Source organism: Quercus suber, unplaced genomic scaffold (genome assembly GCF_002906115.3).
Source record: "Quercus suber isolate HL8 unplaced genomic scaffold, Cork oak 2.0 scaffold_3B, whole genome shotgun sequence".
Taxonomy (NCBI): Eukaryota; Viridiplantae; Streptophyta; class Magnoliopsida; order Fagales; family Fagaceae; genus Quercus; species Quercus suber.
This window is the reverse complement of record NW_027071805.1, coordinates 1,491,997-1,514,332: the sequence shown is the minus strand read 5'-3', so window position 1 is coordinate 1,514,332 and position 22,336 is coordinate 1,491,997. Positions and strand designations below refer to the sequence as shown.

Genomic DNA, 22,336 nt, shown 5'->3' with positions numbered 1-22,336 from the left:
AGGAAACTTATTTCATAGTTGCTTTCAACAATCAACATGGTAAGCCCTTTTTTTTCTTTTTCTTTTTTTTTTTTTTCTTTTTTGGTTATTAGTCACTTCAACCCTTGGCCTTGGTTGTAATTCGCATTCAATTTTTTTGTGGTTTACCATTTGATTTTTATTATTTCCCCAATTTTCTTACATGGGTATGGCCTAGTTGTTAGAAATTTGTATAATTTTCATCACTGTATTGTTGAGCATTTGGAGTGCGTGAAAAAGATGGCGTGTGCAAACCTTCTAATGAGCTTTACTTATAAATAAGAAAAATGAAATGACAAATAAAAAGCTCAAACCTTTATATGGGGGTTGTTCTCTTGTGTCTCCCAGATGAATGATCCATGTCTCAACCGGGATCAATGCTTGATCCTTGGTGCGATTTCTGAGCAGATCAGTTTCTTACCTAGTTAACATTTAACTAATGCTCTTCAATTTTTCTTATGCCGTGATCGTGAAACACAACTAGTCTATCAATGGTTTGCGTGCTTATATTGTTAAGCTTTTTGTTGTTGTTTTATTTTTTTCCTCTTTTCTTTTTCTTTAGGCTTGATAGGTGATTTGGTTTATGTTTTTTTCCTTGACAGAAACAAACAAAACTAGCCCAAGATGAACATCAATTATTAGAAGACATTCTTTGGACGTTGCTTCAGGAACTGGTGGTAGGTTACTCTTTGGTGCTTGTTCAAGATTTCAATCATGCATGTGGTTGTACTTTTGCACTGTATTTTATCCATATCCTTTTATGTATTGATAAGATTTAGTTGGGTTTTTATTGTTTTTATATCCTTTTATGAATGGGTACATTTAGTTGTTCTTGAAGAAAATCATGACAATATATTGTCTATAATTATTTCATCCTGAGTGTTAACAATATAAAGAGAGAGAATGACTGAATAGTCAGTATAATATTATATGTGTAACAATGTACAAAAGAGAGCCTTTATATAGGCTAGGTATGTGTGCAGTACAAGTAATAGAAGTATAGTACAAGTAATATACTAGGCTAAGCCCAATGGGCTAATCTATACACTAACATCCCCCCTCAAACTCGAGGTGGCAAGGAGGAAGCCAACTGGAGTTTGGATATAAGATCTCGAAGACGACCAGGTGGGTGAGACTTGGTGAAGATATCAGCAGGCTGGTCAGCAGATGAGATGGAGAACAACTTGAGATTGCCTTTCTTGAGATGCTGGCGAGTAATGTGGCAGTCGATCTCAATGTGCTTGGTGCGTTCGTGGAAGACATCATTATGAGCAATGTAGATAGCACTACGATTGTCACAATAAAGAGGAGTAGCAGTGGGCTGTGGAGCATCCATGTCAGCCAAGAGCCAGCGAAGCCAGACAAGCTCGCAGGTGGTGTCGGCAAGGGCACGATACTCAGCCTCAGTACTGGAACGGGAAACAACATCCTGCTTTTTGCTACGCCATGAGACAAGAGAAGTACCCAACAGGAAACAGAAACCTGTGATAGAGCATCGATCAGTCGGATCACCGGCCCAGTCCGCATCTGAATAAGCATGAAGCTCAAGAGAAGACCGAGAGGAGTAGTGTAGACCATGATAAAGTGTACCCTTGACATATCGGAGAATCCGAAGAACAGCAGCATAGTGGACAGAACGAGGGGCATCCATGAATTTACTAACCATACCCACGGCATGTGAAATATCTGGACGAGTAACAGTGAGATAGATCAGACTACCAACCAACTGACGATAGCGAGTAGCATCAGATATAGGTTCACCATCCAAGGGTGTGAGCTTGGCATTGTATTCCAAAGGAGTGGAAACAGTCTTGTTGTCAGTGATACCGGCTTTGGAGAGAAGATCAGAAGCATATTTAGCTTGGGAAAGATAGTATCCATCAGAGGATGAGGTAACCTCAAGCCCAAGAAAATAGCTGAGAGTGCCCAAATCTTTCATCTCAAAATGCTGACTAAGGAAGTGCTGGAGAGAGCGGATACCTGCAGAATCATCTCCAGTAATAATCATATCATCAACATAGAGAAGAATAAGAGTGATACCAGCAGAGGATCTTCGGACGAAGAGAGCAGTGTCATGAGGACTCGAAGTGAAACCCTGCTGAGCAACAACTGAGCTGAACTTTTCAAACCAAGCTCGAGGAGCCTGCTTGAGGCCATAAAGAGCACGGCGAAGGCGACAAACTTGACTGCCTGAATGTGGATAGCCAGGGGGTGGTTGCATGTACACTTCTTCTTGAAGGTCTCCATTGAGGAAAGCATTCTTCACATCCATTTGATAAAGAGGCCAACGGCGAACAGCAGCCACAGCAATGAGACATCTGACAGATGTAAGGCGAGCAACAGGAGCAAATGTTTCCTCATAGTCAATGCCATACTCTTGGGTAAAGCCCTTGGCAACTAGGCGAGCCTTGTATCGTTCAACAGATCCATCAGCCTTGGTCTTGATCTTGTAAACCCACCTACAACCTACTACAGACTGACCAGGAGGCAAATCAACCATATCCCAAGTGTGATTTTTATGAAGGGCATCTAGTTCATCATTCATAGCTTGCTGCCAAAGAGGGTCAGTATGGGCCTCACGATAGGTGTGAGGTTCATAGAGGGTGGCAAGGGCAAAAGAGCAGTGATAATCAGAGAGATAAGGGGGAGGAATGCTTACCCGAGTGGAACGACGAAGTTCAGGACCATCAGGAGACTCAGGAGAGGGTGGTGCCACAGGATCCAAGACAGGCAGGTCATATGCCGGGACAGAACCGGAGATGAGTCGTCTGGAGAGGCAGCCGATGTTGAAGAATCCTCCACAAGTTCAGGATAGAGAGGGAGGAAAAGATCAGTAAAAATGGGAGACTCAGAGGAAGAAGATGTAGGAAACTGCTGAAGACTCGTAAATGACGATGTTCCCAAAACTCAACATGACGGGAGACACGAAGACGATGAGAAATGGGATCATAGCAGCGAAACCCCTTTTGAGATACACCATAACCAAGGAAACAACAGAGACGAGCACGAGGTTGGAGCTTTGTTCGTTCATGAGGAGGAAGAGAGACAAAGCAAGCACAACCAAAAACCCGAAGAGAGGAGTAGTCAGGGGTTTGACCATAGAGAAGCTCAAATGGTGATTTGTTGTGTGTAGTTGGTGAAGGGATACGATTAATGGTGTATACAGCAGTGAGTGCAGCCTCACCCCAAAAGCGCTCAGGAAGGGAGGCAGAAATGAGAAGGGTGCGGACAACATCAAGAATGTGACGATGTTTTCGTTCTGCACGACCATTTTGTTGAGAGGTGTAAGGACAAGACCGCTGAGTAAGTGTACCATGATTGTCTAAAAAGGATAGGAAAGATTTATCATTATATTCTTGAGCATTATCTGATCGAAAAACTTTGACGGTGCGATTGAACTGTGTGTGAATCATTTTATGAAATGTTTGATAAATAGACACAAGTTCAGACCTATGATGAAGCAGATAAATCCAAGTATATCGAGAAAAATCATCCACAAATATGACAAAATATTGCATTAGATCCCCCTCAGTAGGAACAGGTGCAGGACCCCAAATATCAGAATGTATAAGATCAAAGGGTGCAGAAGAAAATGAGTCACTATTATTAAAGGGCAATTTTGTTTGTTTGCCAAAATGACAGGAAGTACAATCAAATTTTTGAAACTGAACTGAACCTAAATGACCTTGAGAAGCTAACAATTGAAGACGAGATAAGGATGGATGACCAAGACGAGCATGCCATAGATCAGGTGAGGAGGTGGTAGTGGTAGCAGCTGCAGAAACAACTTGTGAAGGAATCTTCAAGTCATGAACCTCAAACATGCGACCAACCTTACGGCCTGTCCCAAGCACTTGACCTGTCCGGGGATCCTGCACATCCACACCATGATTAGTAAAGAGAAGATCTACGCCTAATTCACAAAGTTGACCAACAGAAAGCAAATTGAGGGATAACTTTGGGATATGAAAAGTGTCACTAAGGGATAAACAAGAAGAAGAGATTGTTCCTTTATGACTAACAGGCATAGGAGTTCCATCAGCAGTGTAAATGGTGATTGGATGTTCTAAGGGTGCCTTATCAGAAAATTGGGATTCATCAGGAGTCATATGGTTACAACATGCAGTATCAAAAAACCAAGGTTGTTTACCTGAGGTGACAGAAAGGGCAGTGGAAGTGCGGGATAAAACCTGTTGAACAACTGCCTCAATATCAGCCGTAGTAAGTGAGGAAGTCAAAGATGGACCTGTAGGAACCGATGGATCTGAAGGACATACAGCAGTTGCCCGAGGAAGAGAAGCTTTATTTTGCTCTTGCACAAATTTCTGCAGTTTGCGACAAACTGAGATGTCATGGCCTTTAGCACGGCAAAACTCACAGCGAGTACCTTTGGAAGACTGAGAGGTGGGGCGCCCAGAGTTTATCCGTGGAGGAGCAGTGAATGCAGCAATGGGAGGCTGTGGAGATGGTGTAGCCAATACATGATCAGATGATGACATGTGATAAGCAGGCCGACGGTTTTCCTCAGAGATGAGCTCCTTCACTGCAGCATCAAGAGAAGGAGTAGGAGACCGGCTAAGCAGAGAAGCCCTAGTAGGCTCAAAATCCTCACGCAAACCCATCATGAAGTGCATAAATTTACGGCGATCCCGATATTTGGCAAAGAGCTCAATGTCCTTAGAACACACTAGTGGAGGATCTGCAGCAGAGAGTTGTTCCCACATAGTAGAAGTCTGAGAATAAAAATCAGAAATGGACTGACCTATCTCTTGTCGCATTTGATAAAGTTTTGATTCAATGTGGAACTCTAAGCTTGAATCATTAGTACAATTATAGCGATCGGCCAAAAACTTCCAAGCAGCCTCAGCAGTCTCCAGACGAGGAAGAAGATTATGAATAGAGGGAATAGAGGTATTAATAAACCAAGACAAGATCTTACTCTGAATACTCTCCCATTCCTCTAGGCGATCTTCATAATCATCTGTTGTAACAGTAGTCGTGGAAGACTCTTCAGCAGCTATGACTTTGGACTTAGGGTTTGGTACTGGCTTAGGAATTGAACTAGTCACATATCTCCACAGTTTACGACCCTTGAGAAAAACAGTCATATTCTGAGACCATGCATGATAGCTAGTAGGACCATCCAACATAATGGTGATAGGACGTATGATGTCGCGTTCACTTTGTTGAGCCATAATGAAGAAAATGACCAAAAAATGAGATTTAGAGACCTCAAATGCAGAAACGGAGCCCAAAATCGGAATCTACGCGAAAAACTGAGCAAGACAGGTCCTGTTGAAAAAATTTGACTTGGTCAAAGTCAACAGTCAAAGTCAATGTGGTCAAAGTCAACGGTCAAAGTCAACGGCTCGGTCAACGGCTCAGGATGCTGACGTGGCAGGATGACGTCACCTAGGGCTGACGTGGCAGGATGACGTCACTAGGGCTGACGTGGCAGAGGCTGGAACGGAGCAGTCGCGTGACCGGCGCGTGGGAGCGCGTGAAGGCGCGTGAGTCTTCGCGGCGGCGCGTGGAGGCGCGTGTAGCGCGTCTTCGTCTGCCAGAAACTTATGGTGGCGCGTGAGAGCGCGTGTAGGCTCCTTTGGGACAGTTTCTGGCTGGGTTTTGCTCGGGAAAGTCTGATCTATCACGTCGTATATGTGATTTGACGATTTGATTGATAAATAGACTAGATCCGAGAGGTAGTGGTTGGATGTGACGGCGGTAACTCGCTTTTGACGGTGGCTACCGGTGAAGGCGAGGGCAGCGGAAGAACGCCGGAAAATACCACTAGGTCAGAGCAATGGCTCTGATACCATGTTAACAATATAAAGAGAGAGAATGACTGAATAGTCAGTATAATATTATATGTGTAACAATGTACAAAAGAGAGCCTTTATATAGGCTAGGTATGTGTGCAGTACAAGTAATAGAAGTATAGTACAAGTAATATACTAGGCTAAGCCCAATGGGCTAATCTATACACTAACAATATCCATGAATAACGAGAGAAATTATCCACAAATAACACATAATATTTGGATCCTTTCATGAACAGTTGGAGAAGTCCAAACATCTGAATGCACCAATTCCAAAGGAAATTTGGATATTAAATCTGACAAATGAAAATGTAGTTTAGTACTTTTGCCCAAAGGAAAAGAATTACAAAAATGATTTGAACTTTTACCACTCATAGGAAGACATTTATTTGAAATAAGACGCCAACACGGACACCAACAAATGCAAACGGCGACTTGACTTGGTAGAAATCTGGTTGTGAATATTGAAAGGATAGAGACCATTTTCACTCTTCCCGCAGAAAAGTGTCCTCCCTATGCTTAGATCCTTCACATAAAAACAGTCAGAGAAGAAAATAAAATAGCAGTTATTATCACGAGTAAATTGATAAATTGAAAGAAGATTAGCAGCGACAGATGGGCAATGTAAAATATTATTCATAGCAAGGGAGGATGAACCATTAGGAATTTTACTAGAACCAATATGGGCAATATTCAAACCTGCACCATTACCCACAGCAACTTGGTCCTGGCCATGATATTCATTGTGAATAGCCAAATTTGCAAGATCCGAAGTGAAAAAATTGTATTTAATTTGTGTTACATGTTTTTTTTTTTTTTTTTTTTACCAATAATTTGACTAGTGTGTTATGCAGGATAGAGGAAAAAATAAATGAAATGGCAGTGTGTTATGTGGGCATGGTAACCGTGAGCCTGACATGGTGCTCAGGCATGGGTCCCACAAAAAGTATAAATATTTGAGTGATGAGAAGCTGAGAACAGTGTGCCAAACTTGTGGGGTTTAGGAAATTTGGGTATTTTAAGTGATAAGTGAGAAGTGAAGAGTGATGGTTTTTTAAAAACCAAACATCCCCTTAATCTTTGTGCCAAGTGAGTTAATAAGTGCAAAATACTATCTAATATTAATAAACTATAAAATTAAAAAATTAAAAACCAATCACATATACTCAACAAAAAATCACCACACAAAAAAGATCACCACATTTTCGCAAAGATCACCACATGTTCTATCTTATTAAAAAAAATTAAATGATCATAAGTAGGACTAAATTTAGGTAAGAATTTTAATATGTGATTAATTACATTTATTTTTTAAAAAAATTGACTAATTATTTATATTTTTATGATAAAAATTGTATTTAATTTTCAATGTAGCTATATGTATGCATGTGTTACATGCTTCTTCTTTTTTTAATAATTTGACCAATGATTTATATTTTTATAATAAAAATTGTGTCTTATTTTAAATGCACTCATGCATTTGCATGAGTTACATGTTGGTACTACTAATAACAGAATTCCTTATTTGGGTTTCATCATTTTTTTTGTACCAAAATACCTTTTGTAAGGACCCAATTTGGTTCCCAAGCCCAAGAGTCAAAAGGATTTTGGCCTAAGGAGCCCAATACAATGAATTTGTAAAGAGTAGGTCAGAAAACTAGGCTCTAATGAATTGGACAACAATTATGATAGGTCTAAATGACCTAAAAGAAAAGATAAACAGGTTTTATCCAAAAAAAATCGTTATCGGCACAATCTGAGAAGATGTGTTCTAATATATATATATATATATATCTTTAGAATTTGATTACAAGTCTAATTCTAGTTGTTACAGTGTTTTTTCTTTTGATTTCTCCATCTCCATTCTTGGTGCATTCTTTCTCTTTTATACTGTCTTCCTTCTTTCATCTCTAGTGTAGGCCAGATTTCTGGCGTTGATCCCTATCCCATCAGCACCTTTCTAAAGTATCTGAGAGTAATTGTAAGGCTGTAAATTACTGTTCAGGTATCACTTCCACATTAATGCAATCAGAGAGTTAGCGACAGAGCATTCAAAGCGGTGGTAGCAACTTTCTCTTAAATATTTCATAGTTCCCCTTTATCCTGTGCTTCCATGATATGTATCCTTATCAATTGAATCTCCCGAAACGTTATTCTGGATGGCAGACCACGCTTTCTAACCTCTACTTTGCTTAGCCGATAAGACATTTCTCCTCAAACCACCTTCCTAGGCCCTCATGACTAGATCTCACTTCTTTATTCACTAATGTGGACTTCCATGATAGCGTTTACCCATTCTCGGACTACTAAATGTCCTCAGATTGGGCCCCCGACCCAACATATATATAGATATATATTACTAGGCCTATCATACCTACATCCTCAAATTCATAAGTTTAGAAAGTTTAAATAATAAGGTTAAATATATAAAAGTACTATTTTAAACACTCCTAAATTTTAGATACTTATCCATATCCTTTAAAATTAAGTACTTTCATCTCTCCTTATCCCTTCTAAACGTCAAGTTAGTTACTAAAATCAAATGTAAATAAATGTCTCTCTTCTTCTGTTTAATCTTCTTTTTTTCTTTTTTGAAATATCTCTTTCTTTTTTCTCTCCAAGGAAAGAGTAGTCCTTTTCTATAAGATAAAATTTTGACACAAAAAATAAAATAAAATAAAATAAGCTTCATAACACACGCAAAACGCATGTGGTGAGGCTATATATATCTCTTATCCCTTTCAAGCACAACATTATAAATGCCAATTGGACATTTGATCTAGCGGTATGATTCATGCTTTGGGTGCGAGAGAAAGGCCCCAAGTTTGACAATTGGAATGCCCCATTCATTGTATGTTCAATACTAATGAATTTTTTATTATTAGAAAAATACTTAAAACAAAACAAAATCAACCTGTGCTTCTTGAGTTTTTGTTCTCATTGAGAGATGGTTTGAAGTTTGAACACCTCGACTTTGTTTTCCTTTGTTTCTTTTTTAATGACGTGTCTTGTTTGTTTTTGTTCGTCATAATTTCAATTTCATCTTAACTTTGAGTTTGAACAGTCATAGTGTTGTACTCATATACTAGTACTTGTTTAAGACTTTATTTTCTCTTCTTCTTCGTTTTTTTTTTTTTTTTTTTTGAAATTTATGGAGAAGAAAAAAATATCAAATACAACTTATCATCTTCTAAAAAGAAAGATCTCCTACAACTTATCGTAGCAGAAATTGCATATTAATTATTGAGTTTGTTTACCTTGGTATTTTTAACAAGAATTTTTTTTTTTTAATGAGAAATTGTCACATCACCTACTAACTAAATAAAATGTGTTTCTCAAAATAAATAAATAAATAAAATGTGGAGATTGAAACTTATTACCACTTGTCATTATATATTTAAAACAACAGGAGATGCCCAGTTAAAAATTACTAGAGATAAGTCAAACCTTTAATTATTAAAGATATCTAAATTGGAAAAAGTATATCATTTACAGTAATACCAACTTAGCATTTGTTTTGGTATTTCCTACCCAATAAATAAATGACACTTGTTTCAAAAAATACATCAGAGTACTCTAATAAATGATTAATTTATCTTCCTAATAGTATAGAAGATTGTGATAATTTATTGGAGTAGTTTGATGTAGTTTTTTAAAACAGGTGTCACTCATTTATTGGATAAGAATACCAAAATAAATGCTGAGTTAGTATTACCAAAACATGGTATACTTTCTCCTAAATTTGGGTTCAAATTTTATTAGTTTCTTTATTTTATTAAGTACCCATACATAGGCGTTGTTATATTAAAGCTATCTATATTTTTTCAATAATTAATGCTAGAGTACATTGACAACATACATACGTAGCAACTATGTAGGTAATATGGGTCATTATTTTATAAGTCCATTAACTTATTTTTATTATTCAATCAAAGTTAATTATAGAGTCAAGTTATCAGTAGTTTACTCGAGCCTAATAATCTGATCATAGGATGGTGTGAAATCAATTTTGGAAGTTGTCAACTATATATCCCTTTTATGATTTTATCCATTGGTTGAATCTTTCTTTCTTTCTTTTTCTTTCCTCTTTTTTTTTTTTTTTTTTTTTTTTTTTTTTTTTTTTTTTTTTTTTTTTTTTTTTTTTTTTTTTTTTTTTTTTTTTTTTGTAGAAAGAGTCTTTCATTTAACTAACCTACCAAGTCAAGACCTGCATCAAAACTCTAGAAACTTAATTGAATAGCATCACATCATTATATCAAGAATTTACATCAGCCGCTAATATAGGCCCAAAAGCTGGAAGAAGGTCCCCCAACAAAACAGAGACACTAACATGAGTCTCAAAAATACCAACTTACAAGCAACAGAATTAGCAGTAGAGCAAAAATATAGGGAAAAAGAAAAGATCAAAACCAAGAATAGACCCTTTGAATATCTTCAAGCAAGTATTCATAAAATAGTTGTAGGATTATCGCATTGCTATATATCACTTTGACCGAATTCAAGTCAAGTAATCCCATTCAAGTACAACATCTATCTCCAAAACAGAAATCATATTAATTACCAATGCTACTACCAACTGAGCATTTGATCTAGTAATATGATTCTCGCTTTCAGTGTGAGAGGTCTTCGATTCTTAGCATGTCCCCTTAATTGGATGATGTTTACAAATGAAGTTTTAATTTTTAATTTTTTTAAATAAAAAACAAATAACAAATAACAAAACAAACTGGGCAGCTCTCCTTCATTTGTTGTTGTTGTTTTTCTTTTTTTCTTTTTTTCTTTTTTAATGTGGTTTATTCAGACTTCAGAGGCTAATAAAACTATAAAAGAAGTGCAGTGTTAACTTTTCCCATAAAAGAATACCAATACAACCCAACTGGACATAAACTTTGTGGCAATAAAAAAGGACAAGAGCAGAGCAACCAACCGTAATCAATTGGCCCTAGTGACTGATTAAAATTTCCAAGCTGTATAAACAATTCTAATTCAATGAGCTCTGACCAAAAAAACAAAGAAACAAAAATTATGTTAGGTGAGATCCATTATACATGAGGACTGGACAGCGTGTCAAACACTCTGGAACCTTAAATATTAACAAATCCAATGATGGTATTCATTCATTCATATATGGTGGCTCTTGAACCAATTTCTGCAAACTTTTTTCTGCCATTAAAACGAGCTCACAACACAAGGAGTTGCATTTTGTTGACCAATACATGAATTGGCTTACTGCAAATTTATTTTTGTTAAAAAAAGGTAAACTCAAGCCTGCATATAGTTTTTTATTTCCAGCACATGCATACTAATTTCCAATTATGACTTTCATGGGGATTGAGAATGCATGCATATAGCTTAGCCGACCATTCTACCGACTTCCAATTTTCAAACTGAAATATCTAGAGTTTGTATCTGTCTTTATCTTTTTTTCTTTATCTTTTTTCCCTCAAATTGTCACTATATTAAACATCGTACCTTTTATTAAGAATTAAAAAATAGTTGAATAAACTTTTAAGTTTGATTCTGATTAATTGGTACTCTTAGAATATTTGTTAATTGACTATTTTTTGAAAGATTTGGTACAATTTTTATGAAAAAATATAAAAAATCATCAAAAAAATCAATTACATACTTTTTTTCTCCATAATAAAAGGTTTCTAAAAATATTTTCTAAACCAATGCTTTTAAGGCATCTCTTAACTTTTCTCAATTTTTAATCATATGACACTATATTATATATTTCAACATATCATTTCACTTACATCCTAAGAAATAGACCTTTTCCTAATTAAAGATAAAGCATGCTCTCACAGATAAAACTCATCAATGATTTAAAATAATGAACCAATAATGGCAATATTTTTATCAACTTTATATAGAGATTAACTAGGGATCTAAATATAATCCTGCATTAGACTTTCATCCAAATTTGAAGGGTAAAGATACAACTTTTATGAAAAATATAAAATATTATCAAAAAAATCAATTACGTACTTTTTTTTCTCCATAACAAAAAGTTTCTAAAAATATTTCCTAAACCAATACTTTTAAGGCTTCTCTTAACTTTTCCCAAGTTTTAATCATATGACACTACATTATATATTTCAACTTATCATTTCACTTACATCATACGAAATAGACCTTTTCCTAATCAAAGATAAAGCATGCTTTCATAGATAAAACTCATCAATGACTTAAAATAATGAACCAATAATGGCAATATTTTTATCAACTTTATATAGAGATTAACTAGGGATCTAAATATAATCCTGCATTAGACTTTCATCCAATTTGAAGGGTAAACAATACGGATAATTAATAACATTCATTAACCATCATTATCGAATTTTCAACTTTTATTTATAGATAAGGATGGGCTAAAAGCCACAACTCTATAATATGATTTGAAAATTGGAATTTTTTTTTTTAAGAGAAAAAAAAGGAAGGATTATAACATTTATGGACAAAGTTTAGTTACAAAATTGGTTGTAGTTTAAGGTTACAACTTTACTTAATAAAATAAATACTATTACATATTTTGAAAATCTAACTGTTGAATTGCATGTTCTTTACGCTCTCAATATACATGTCAAATTTTATGTCAATCAAATATTATTTACTATATGATCTGATGCTTATATTTTATGTATAATTTTAAATTATAAAAACTTACAATTTAAATAATTTATTAATGACATAGCTATTAATTTTTAATTTTCAAGAAATTTTGCAAGAATAGAAAATATAAGAAAAAGATATAATCTAATGATAGATTTGTCAAAATTCATCTCCAATAAAAAGATATTGAGTAAGGTTGTAGCCTAAGGCTACAACCAATTTTGTAACTAAATTTTGTCCAACATTTATTACATCTTTTTTCATAAATATTATATGTGTCATATTATGATTGACTGGCTAGCACTTTCATATAGATTTACAATTTTTTTTCACTACTTATTATATATTGCCTCATAACTTCGATTAAATTGTGACACAAAAAATTATGTGCTAAATTTTCCCAAAAGAAAAAGCAAGTCTAAGCTCAAGAGTCCTAGACGTGGTCGTCACTCAAATTTGATTTGATTTGATTTGTTATTTTATTTATTGTTATTATTATTATTTTTATTATTTTTATTTTGGGAATGAATCACTCAATTTGTTTATAGGGTATATATGTAACAATCCATGAAATGTGAGTTTGGGTCAGCATGCAGCGTGCAAAACGTCATCTCATTTTGTCCACACGTAAAAATTACCTAAAGTCAAATGCCATCAACCAATTGGAACAGTCTAAAAAGTACTAAACTCATAAACTCACATATAATTGGACCCCCAATTCCAATTAATCTCCAACAAAAATTGATTCCCCAATACATCATCATGCATCATGAATAACTAAACCACCTCGACCAAATCAAACGGCTCAGATTCACCAATAGCGCCCTCAATGGCCCACCTCAACTATAAATTCATGGCCGTCTCTTCTCTTGTACAAATCAACCACCATCTTCTCCATGTCCACACGCATCAATTAATCAAACACCTTCTTCTCTCTGTCCTCGCATATGTACCTTATCAATCCCCAAACCCAAAAATACTAATCAATTAAAATTAATAATAACATCTTCTAGAATTAGTTTGCAAAAGCATGATGTTGAGCGTGACACCACCATTCCATCATTAATCATTTTGATCCCCCTAAAAAAATTAAAAATTAGAAGGAAAAAAAACCCATTTTCCAAGGCCTTGATTTCCACAATACAAACCCCCTTCAAAGTACCCCGTTTCAAGTAATTAATCATCGCATTTCAATTAACTAATAAATTAGGGATAAATATTTTTATTTGTGGATATTTAGGTACAGTTGTACTTTTCTAATTAAATTCAACCAAAAAACTAAAAGGTGCACAATTCATGAAACTCTTATTTTTGAGAGGCTTATATGAATCGAAATTTAACTAGATAATCTTAAATATATGTCGCACATAGTTAGTTTCAAAGAAGTGTTACGCTCACAATATTTTTTTAAAATTTTTACAATAAATTATAAGAGATAAGTTTTTATTAGTTCTAATATGAATTCACAATTTAAATTACTTTTTAGTCCACTTATAATAACCAGTAATAACTTATTATTTGAGATTTATTGTAAAAGTATTATGAATATGTTGTGAACATAATATTTCTCTTTACAAAATTCTCATTTTTTGGATATCTTTGCAAACCTAAATTTAATTGGAGAATCTTAAATATAGGTGATACACCGTTCAGAAAACCCCCATTTTTATAAGGTTTATGCCAGCGGATTGGTAGTAAACCTTTTATCTCCAATCTTTTCTTTCTTTCTTTTTTAAAATTTTTTATTTTAGAAAAAAAAGATTAATTCCTAGGTTCAAACGTGTGATCTATCACTTTTGGTAGAAGGTATTTTTCATCGTACCAATAGTAATAATTTAGTATTACACATAACTCTTTTATAAGAGTGAACTCCATATATAATACTAAAAAAAAAAAAAAAAAACTCTTATCCAACCGCAGCAATCTCACGTAATACACACGGTGAACAAGTTTTTATTAGTTCTAATATGAATTCACAATTTAAATTACTTTTTAGTCCACTTATAATAACCAGTAATAACTTATTATTTGAGATTTATTGTAAAAGTATTATGAATATGTTGTGAACATAATATTTCTCTTTACAAAATTCTCATTTTTTGGATATCTTTGCAAACCTAAATTTAATTGGAGAATCTTAAATATAGGTGATACACCGTTCAGAAAACCCCCATTTTTATAAGGTTTATGCCAGCGGATTGGTAGTAAACCTTTTATCTCCAATCTTTTCTTTCTTTCTTTTTTAAAATTTTTTATTTTAGAAAAAAAAGATTAATTCCTAGGTTCAAACGTGTGATCTATCACTTTTGGTAGAAGGTATTTTTCATCGTACCAATAGTAATAATTTAGTATTACACATAACTCTTTTATAAGAGTGAACTCCATATATAATACTAAAAAAAAAAAAAAAAAACTCTTATCCAACCGCAGCAATCTCACGTAATACACACGGTGAACTGAAATAATAATTTTAATAAAAAAAAAAGGGGGAGAGTGCATTGGTGCACAGAATACTAAATTAGAAAATAATTGAAAATTAGAGCATTTATCTTCTCCCCAAAAAAAAAAGAAAAGGAAATTACAGCCTTTTAAACCAATCCAATCAATGTGCACTAACTATAAATAAGGCTTTTTGGCTCTCCCACTTTCGCAGTTGTCAACGTTATATACACAGCTCAAACACATCAGATAAAGCAAAATTCAGAGAAATCACGGAGAACTTGAACGACTCCATCAATGGCCACTAAAGTGTATATTGTGTATGTATCAATCCAACCATATATATGCATTTTATTTTATTTTTTCCAATTTTCAAATATTAAACTCTGATATGTACTCTGTTCTCGCTAATACTCTGCTTCTTTTTTTTTTTTGGCTCTGTTTAATTGTTTTTTCTTCTGTTCTTTTTTGGCGTTTTTGTACATTTTGGTTTTGTGTTTGATTATATGAATTGGGTATTCCTTATTTTTGCTGAAATTGAAGATTGATCTACGGTTTGATGTTTCTGTAATTAGTTTGTGAAATTGTTGTGTGGGTTGGAAATGTGATTTTCTTGGATCTGTTTTTTTTTTTTTTTTTTTTTTTTTGGGTTTTTTTTCTTTGGTTGTAATGTTTGCTACTGCTCTAATAGAACTATAAACAAATTATTACCCTTTTATACATATATATATATTATATATGTATTTTTTTTTCTCTTTTGTGTGAGGATGATTGGACTGAAAACTGAAGTGAAAAGAAATGATTTTGTAGATAATAGGCTTTGTTTAGGTCAGGGTTTTGCATATTGAATTGTTTCAATTAGTGGGTCTCATGGTTTTCAAGAACCTTATTGAAAAGAAGCTGCTTTGGGTTTTGATCATCTTGTTTTGGTATTTCTGCATAATCTGTTCTTGAAAAAGCAAATGAATATAATCTCCTTGATGGCCTTTAAATGTTGAGACTGTAGGCTGGTTTCACATGTACTTTTCTTGGTACATCATACCTAAACTTTTAACTATCTGGGATTTTTTGTTTTACTTGAAAAAACCATTAACCTCTTGCAAATCAAGATCTGAGAATACCAATGATATTCGGAATGGCCGAGTTGATATATCATTCATTGGTATAAATTTAGGACTTTGAATTCTTTGAAATAATTTTTTTTTTTTTTTTTTCTCTTTAGTGCTTTGGATTTGGGTGGTAGTGAATCCATGAAGAAATTTGTTTTTGCATCAAGCCATTATGAGAATGTTGATTTTCTCAATTTTTATTTTTTTTATTTTTTTATAAATTGCTAATTCTTGCACTTGATTAGATTGACTGTAGAATGTGAGCACTGCTGACATCATGATCTCCTTAAAGATTTTAATTTTTTGCATAAAGCTATTATGAGAATGTTGATTTTCTCAAATTTTGATAAACTGCTAGTTTTGACACTTGATTAGATTGACTGCAGAACTATTTGTGCTGCTGACATCATGATCTCCAGGATCATAGCATTTCAAATTGGTTTAACATTTTAGCAGTATGAGGAAATGTATTCGTGATGCTACACAAATGTAGGAGAAATTTTTATCACCTTTAGATTCTATTAGGAAATAAAGTTAAATGTATTCTCTTTAATGACCATAGAAAGGTGATGAATATTAAACTCTAGTGTTTGATTATTTTCAAAAAAACTTAAGTGTTCAATGTGCTTCTCATTATGGTGCAGTTGCACTAAAATGCTGAAACAAATGGCCAGAATCCCTTTTTCAGGAAATTTTTCTTAAAAAGAAGAATTAGACATATGTTCAGAAAATGGCTGAAGGAAAAGTGAAAGACTTATTATGCTGAATATTAAACTCTTCAGCCAGAAAGCTATTAATTGATATTATTTGCAGATATGGCTATAGATCTGAACCTAAAATTGTTGAATGTAAATGACTAAGTTTTGAGTTTAGTTTTTCTGATTTTTTGTTGGAAAGTTACACACGCATCCTATGTTTTTGAACCCCTGGCCTTACTCTACATCGTGTACTTCAAGGAAGGAAATGCCATTTGGGCTAAAGCTTGTTGGCATGTGAATAAACAATAATGAGATGTATAAATATTACTTGTTTGTGCTATGACTTCACTCTTTATATATAAGTTCACCAAAAAGCAAATAGTTTAGGCATATATAAATCTTTTAAATAAAATACTGAGCCGTTATTTTTCAAAATATTGTTAACTCTAGAGTGAAATTGAATGTTGTAATGAGTGCCACAGAAAAATATATATGGCTCACTATCAAGTCAAACTTCACTGAATTCCTATTCTATTTAGGCATTTCAAAATGCCTGAAAGTACCATCTCAAACAGGACACCATATACCTGGGAGTGGGAGTTCCAAGATATCTACAACTGAAGCCATTCGAGTAAAAGTGAGGGGGAAGTACATTTTTTTATATAATGAAGTTACCTTCGGTGGCTTCTTTCTTGAGTCATCTATTACATCAACTTTTTTCATGAATACAGTTGTCCGAATTGCCATGCTAAACAGTTTTTCTTATTGGTAAGCTACTAAATTACACACATCCAGTGGGTTTAAATCAACAACCTTATCCTTCACTGATTCTTGTTGGAGGACGAAGTGCTGGTGGGTTAGAAGTGCCATGTCTAACAAGTTACATTATATTGTAGCCCTTTCTTTTCTTATAAGCTTGAGATTTGTTTAATCCAGCCATGCTCACATGTTATAAATTAGAATTGGATGAGTTTGGCTCCTCTACAAAAACATCCACAACGAAAATGCATCCCAAGTCTTGTTAATGTGGCAGTAGTCTTCTTGGTCTTTGGGTGTATTATGCATATGTAAGAGAGAGAGAGTTCTCTAGGGAAACTAAGGGAAGGAAGACTAACATTTCAAGGAGTATTGTATGTCTTGATTTTTCTTAAATATTCTATTCTCTTTGTCTGGATTTCCTAATGTTAGTTCTATTTAGGTTCCCGTATCCCTTCTCAGGTTGACTCTGAGGAAATGGGGTCATTGGCTATGGTCAGTGGGTTTTTCCACTGTGGGGGAAAATATTGACAGCAGGGAAAGTTCAAGCACTTGTTTAGTCAATTCATTTAGATCTAGTAGAGGATAGGTGATTGATAAGGAAATATAAAGTTTTAGAAGTCTCTTTCATAGCGTTGCAGTTAGAGCAAGTGTCTTTAGTTGGTCAATTGGCTCTTGAGTACCTTGCTGTAGTCAGAAATGTCTGCCATGATTGTTTAGAGGCCATTATCACTTGAACGCTGTATGGTGTTCTTGAAGGCTCACGTCACCTCACATTCTCATTCTCTTCCATTGGCCAAACAGAGGCTCATGATTGTTTGGTCACTAGGATGTCCTTGACCACCTATAATGCTTGAACTAAGAAACAGAGTAAGGAGCTCAAAGGTCAGAGCTTGTCAATTAATTGTGGCAGAACCACAAAGTAGAAAGAGGACATGCATGGGAGTGGTTTAGTGGCATTTTTTTCCTATGGCATTAGTGATTCTTGAATATATCTTATTTAGAGTGACATTTATATGTGCCATGTTGTGAGTTTCTTGTTCATCAGCTATATTGACTTCTTGGATTTGCTCTGGGCTTTAATCTGCCCACAATTTTGGAGAGTGTGTGGGAAGTTCTACACACACAAAAAAAAAAAAATTTAATAAAAAGAAATAATAAACTGAGAAGATTTGAAAATTTTATATTCAGCCAAATAATCAGAGTAATTGGCTATGGAAGACTGCCAGTTCAGAAGTTCGTTAGGGATCAAATCTGCCCCAGTTGTTTTTCCCAGTGATTTGCAATTTGCAAATAATAATGGTGCTTTGATTGCAATCCTTTCTATAATATATTTGGAATTTCTCTCCTTATGTTGTTAAATATTAATGAAAACTACCATTTATAAAAAGAAAATAAAAAATTTAAGCAAGTTAATGTTTTGCAATAGATGCCATTTTATTTTGTTCTCTCTTGCTACAGTCAATTCTCAAGTATGCAATGGGTAAGCTCAGATTATTGAATGACTCATTTACTGATAACTTTTTATTGCTGCTACAGGTACTATTCCATGTATGGACATGTAGAGAAGCTAGCAGAAGAGATAAGGAAAGGGGCTGCATCTGTTGAAGGAGTGGAAGCCAAACTATGGCAGGTAAGAATGTGCATCACATATCATGCATTGCATGTTATATCATTTATGAAGTACCAAGTATAGTTTTTGTAATAGCTTAGTGTACAGTACAATGCACTAATGGTGAGCTACAATCAGTTTCCAAGAAAGGAAGTTTCATCTTTTTCCCACGGGAAAGAAAAAGTGTAAATTGGCTTATGAACTTTTGACCTTGTTGACTTGTTAGTTATTTCTGAGAAGTTTTGAGCTTGAACCCTGTTTTGATGGTTTTTTTGCGATTGAATGTCACTGTCTGTGCTTTAACTCAGTGTTTTAGGATCATTTTGCATTGTTTTTTGTTTTCCCAAGTTGCTTCTCTCTCTGCATGTTCCCCTTTCAAAGCCATGTCTTTTTGTGACCCTTCAAATATTATATTAATTAATTATACGTGAACTAAGTTGCCACCTTCTGCTTTTAGGATCTCCCATTGCAATAATGTGATACTGTGTCCTTGACATGGTTCATTTTCCATAATTTGACATTTTAGTTGGTTCTCCTGCACCCAATAACTCATTCGATTTCCTCGTGCTACTTGTTTTATCATTTATAGTTTTTATCTTGTTCCCCTTTTCTTTTTATTTTCTCTGTTCTTTCATTATATTAACCTCATCCATATTATGCTCAATATTTGAACATATGTCATGATTAGCTTAACGCTTTGCAGTGATCCTTTATGTTCGTTGTCCTCCAAAGCTTCAAGTTTCCTTCTTTTTTTGTTGGTACATCTAGAAATCACAAATTTCTTTTAGTTGTTGTATGCAAATTCAAGCAACTGGCCCTTATTGTTTATCTAGGTGGTCCATGGTTTTTAGTGGAAGGCCAATTTACATTATGTTTGTCTTTTTCTCTGTGTTTTACGTAATTATTGAAAAATTCCCTGACAATATTGGACTGGTGGAACAGGTCCCTGAGACACTACCAGAAGAGGTGCTGGGGAAGATGAGTGCACCACCAAAGAGTGATGTACCAATCATTACACCTGATCAACTTACCGATGCTGATGGTCTTGTTTTTGGCTTCCCAACAAGATATGGAATGATGGCCGCTCAATTCAAAGCATTTCTGGATGCAACTGGAGGTTTATGGAGGTCACAACAGCTTGCAGGCAAGCCTGCAGGGCTCTTTTTCAGCACTGGATCTCAAGGTGGTGGACAAGAGACTACTGCGTAAGTTTCCATGACTCAGTTATTAATCTATCTGAAATATCCTAAAAATCTTGAATGGGGTGAAATTAAACTACATATTATATATTATGTCATAGGTTGACTGCAATTACTCAGCTGGTTCACCATGGAATGATATTTGTACCCATTGGATATACATTTGGAGCTGGCATGTTTGAAATGGAGAAAGTGAAAGGTGGAAGTCCTTATGGTGCTGGAACTTTTGCTGGGGATGGTTCAAGACAGCCAACTGAGCTTGAGTTGGAGCAGGCATTCCACCAAGGGAAGTACATTGCCGCCATCACAAAGAAGCTCAAGGGTGGTGCTGCTTAAGTTTCTAATTCAACATAAAGATATATCATTTGGATAACATTTTCCATTTTTTCAGTCTTAATATTCCATATTCCTATTTCTGTGTTTGCAAGTAATAATATCTGTGTTGTTTGAATTATGCTTTGTATGTGTGTTACACAGCACAGTGGTTTTTCTTAATGATAAAAGTTTGATTGATCATCCATCTGTGCATCATTGCCCTCTTTCCCGCGCATATATTAACTAAGAACATGAAAAGGATTCGATTTTATCTGGTCAAGGCTAATGCATGGCCAAGACACTAAAAGCCCTCCTCCATCGCGATATACATTTATATGTTCATCAGTTCTGGATCCCTTGGCACATTCTGATCCATGTGACCGGCATTCTCCTTTTTAATTATGGATCCATTGTCCAATGATTGCTTCAAAGGGTGATGAATCTGCTGAAAGATAGTAATTTTGTGATGGTTATAGAAAAATTTGAGGGATAAATGGCATAACTCAAGGTGTGCAATGCAGTTAAAGTGAAAATGACATTCTCATAAAATTTACGGTCCGTTTAGTTGGAGGGGTGGAAAAGTAGAAGGATAAAAAATTATGAAAATATGGAAAAGCAAGAAGATAAAAAAGATTTTAATTTCTCTCATTTTTATCTGGATCGGAGTGAAAAATAGGGGAATGGAAAAAATGAGCTTGTATAAATTTACGCAAATACTGTTGTTAAAAAATGATGTCAAATTAAAACAAAAAAAAGTGATAAATAAAAAAAAAAAAAATCAATCACCTAAATTTCTTATAAAAAAATCATGTCCATAAAAAAAAAAAAAAAAACGAATACTGTACAAGCCTGCCAATAAATCAAAAGTAAAATAAATAAATAAATAAATAAATAAAGAATAAATAAAAAGAAGGTAGGCAACATCCAGGAGGAAAAAAGTGTGAAGAAAAACTTTTTGGTACCCAAAATGATATCCAATTTCCTTTCAGTTTTCTTTTCCATTTTAGAGAGAAATTTTTGGTAGGCTCGGAGAGAAAACACCTAGATCCTACCATTTATTTTCCTTCCCCTTATCCAACCAAACACATGTCAAAAAAGCTTTCTTCCTATCTTCTCTCTAAAGTTTTCCATCTACCTTATTTCGCCTCCAAACAAACACACTCTTAATTTTGCACAAGGTAATTGCAATTCAGTGTGCTTTGGCTAAACTCAACCTTTATTGGTTAATCCAAGGCACTATTTTGGTAAATCAACCTTCGATTTGATATACGATAAAATGACAAAATTTAGATACAATACCTTAAGTATTATTCTTTAGATTCTTCTCTTAAAATTATGTCATATACTTCATTCTTATGAGAAAAAATCTACATAGTAGAATCTTAAGAGGAGAATCTAAAAAATAGCATCTAAGTACTATACTTAAGTTCATGGTAAAATTAATATAAGCAACTTGAAATGAGAACCCATAAAATTGGAATCTTTTCTTGAACTTCCAATGACCCTTTTTTTTTTTTTTTGGGACAGTGCCTTCTTGCTTGGAACCAAACAGAAATTTAAGCTTTAAATCCATGGACTATTTAGTTGACTGGGACTGGAAGCCCATTGTTGACATTGAACCTTCCGTAGCTAAGTTAACTTCTCTATTTTTCAAGATAACTTCTCTATTTTTCAATATAGGCATGATTTTATGTGAGAAATGATATACCCACAATATTTTCACAAAAAATTTTAAGTAACAAGTTGTTACCGATTA

General features: G+C 34.4%; 2 protein-coding genes across 2 annotated transcripts; one reads left to right on the top strand and one right to left on the bottom strand.

Moving 5' to 3' along the window:
• Nucleotides 1-3,751: 3,751 nt before the first annotated feature.
• LOC136066186 (uncharacterized) lies at nt 3,752-5,317 on the bottom strand. The gene is made up of 2 exons (XM_065770077.1): nt 4,169-5,317; nt 3,752-3,890 (listed from the first exon to the last, which is right to left on the bottom strand). Exons 1-2 carry the CDS (start codon nt 5,211-5,213, stop codon nt 3,853-3,855), a joined length of 1,083 nt encoding a protein of 360 aa, XP_065626149.1. The 5' UTR covers nt 5,214-5,317; the 3' UTR covers nt 3,752-3,852.
• A 9,762-nt stretch (nt 5,318-15,079) lies between these two features.
• LOC112024703 (NAD(P)H dehydrogenase (quinone) FQR1) lies at nt 15,080-20,783 on the top strand. Its single transcript, XM_024057329.2, has 4 exons — nt 15,080-15,211; nt 18,994-19,087; nt 20,009-20,271; nt 20,367-20,783. Exons 1-4 carry the CDS (start codon nt 15,189-15,191, stop codon nt 20,599-20,601), a joined length of 615 nt encoding a protein of 204 aa, XP_023913097.1. The 5' UTR covers nt 15,080-15,188; the 3' UTR covers nt 20,602-20,783.
• The last annotated feature ends 1,553 nt before the right edge of the window (nt 20,784-22,336 follow it).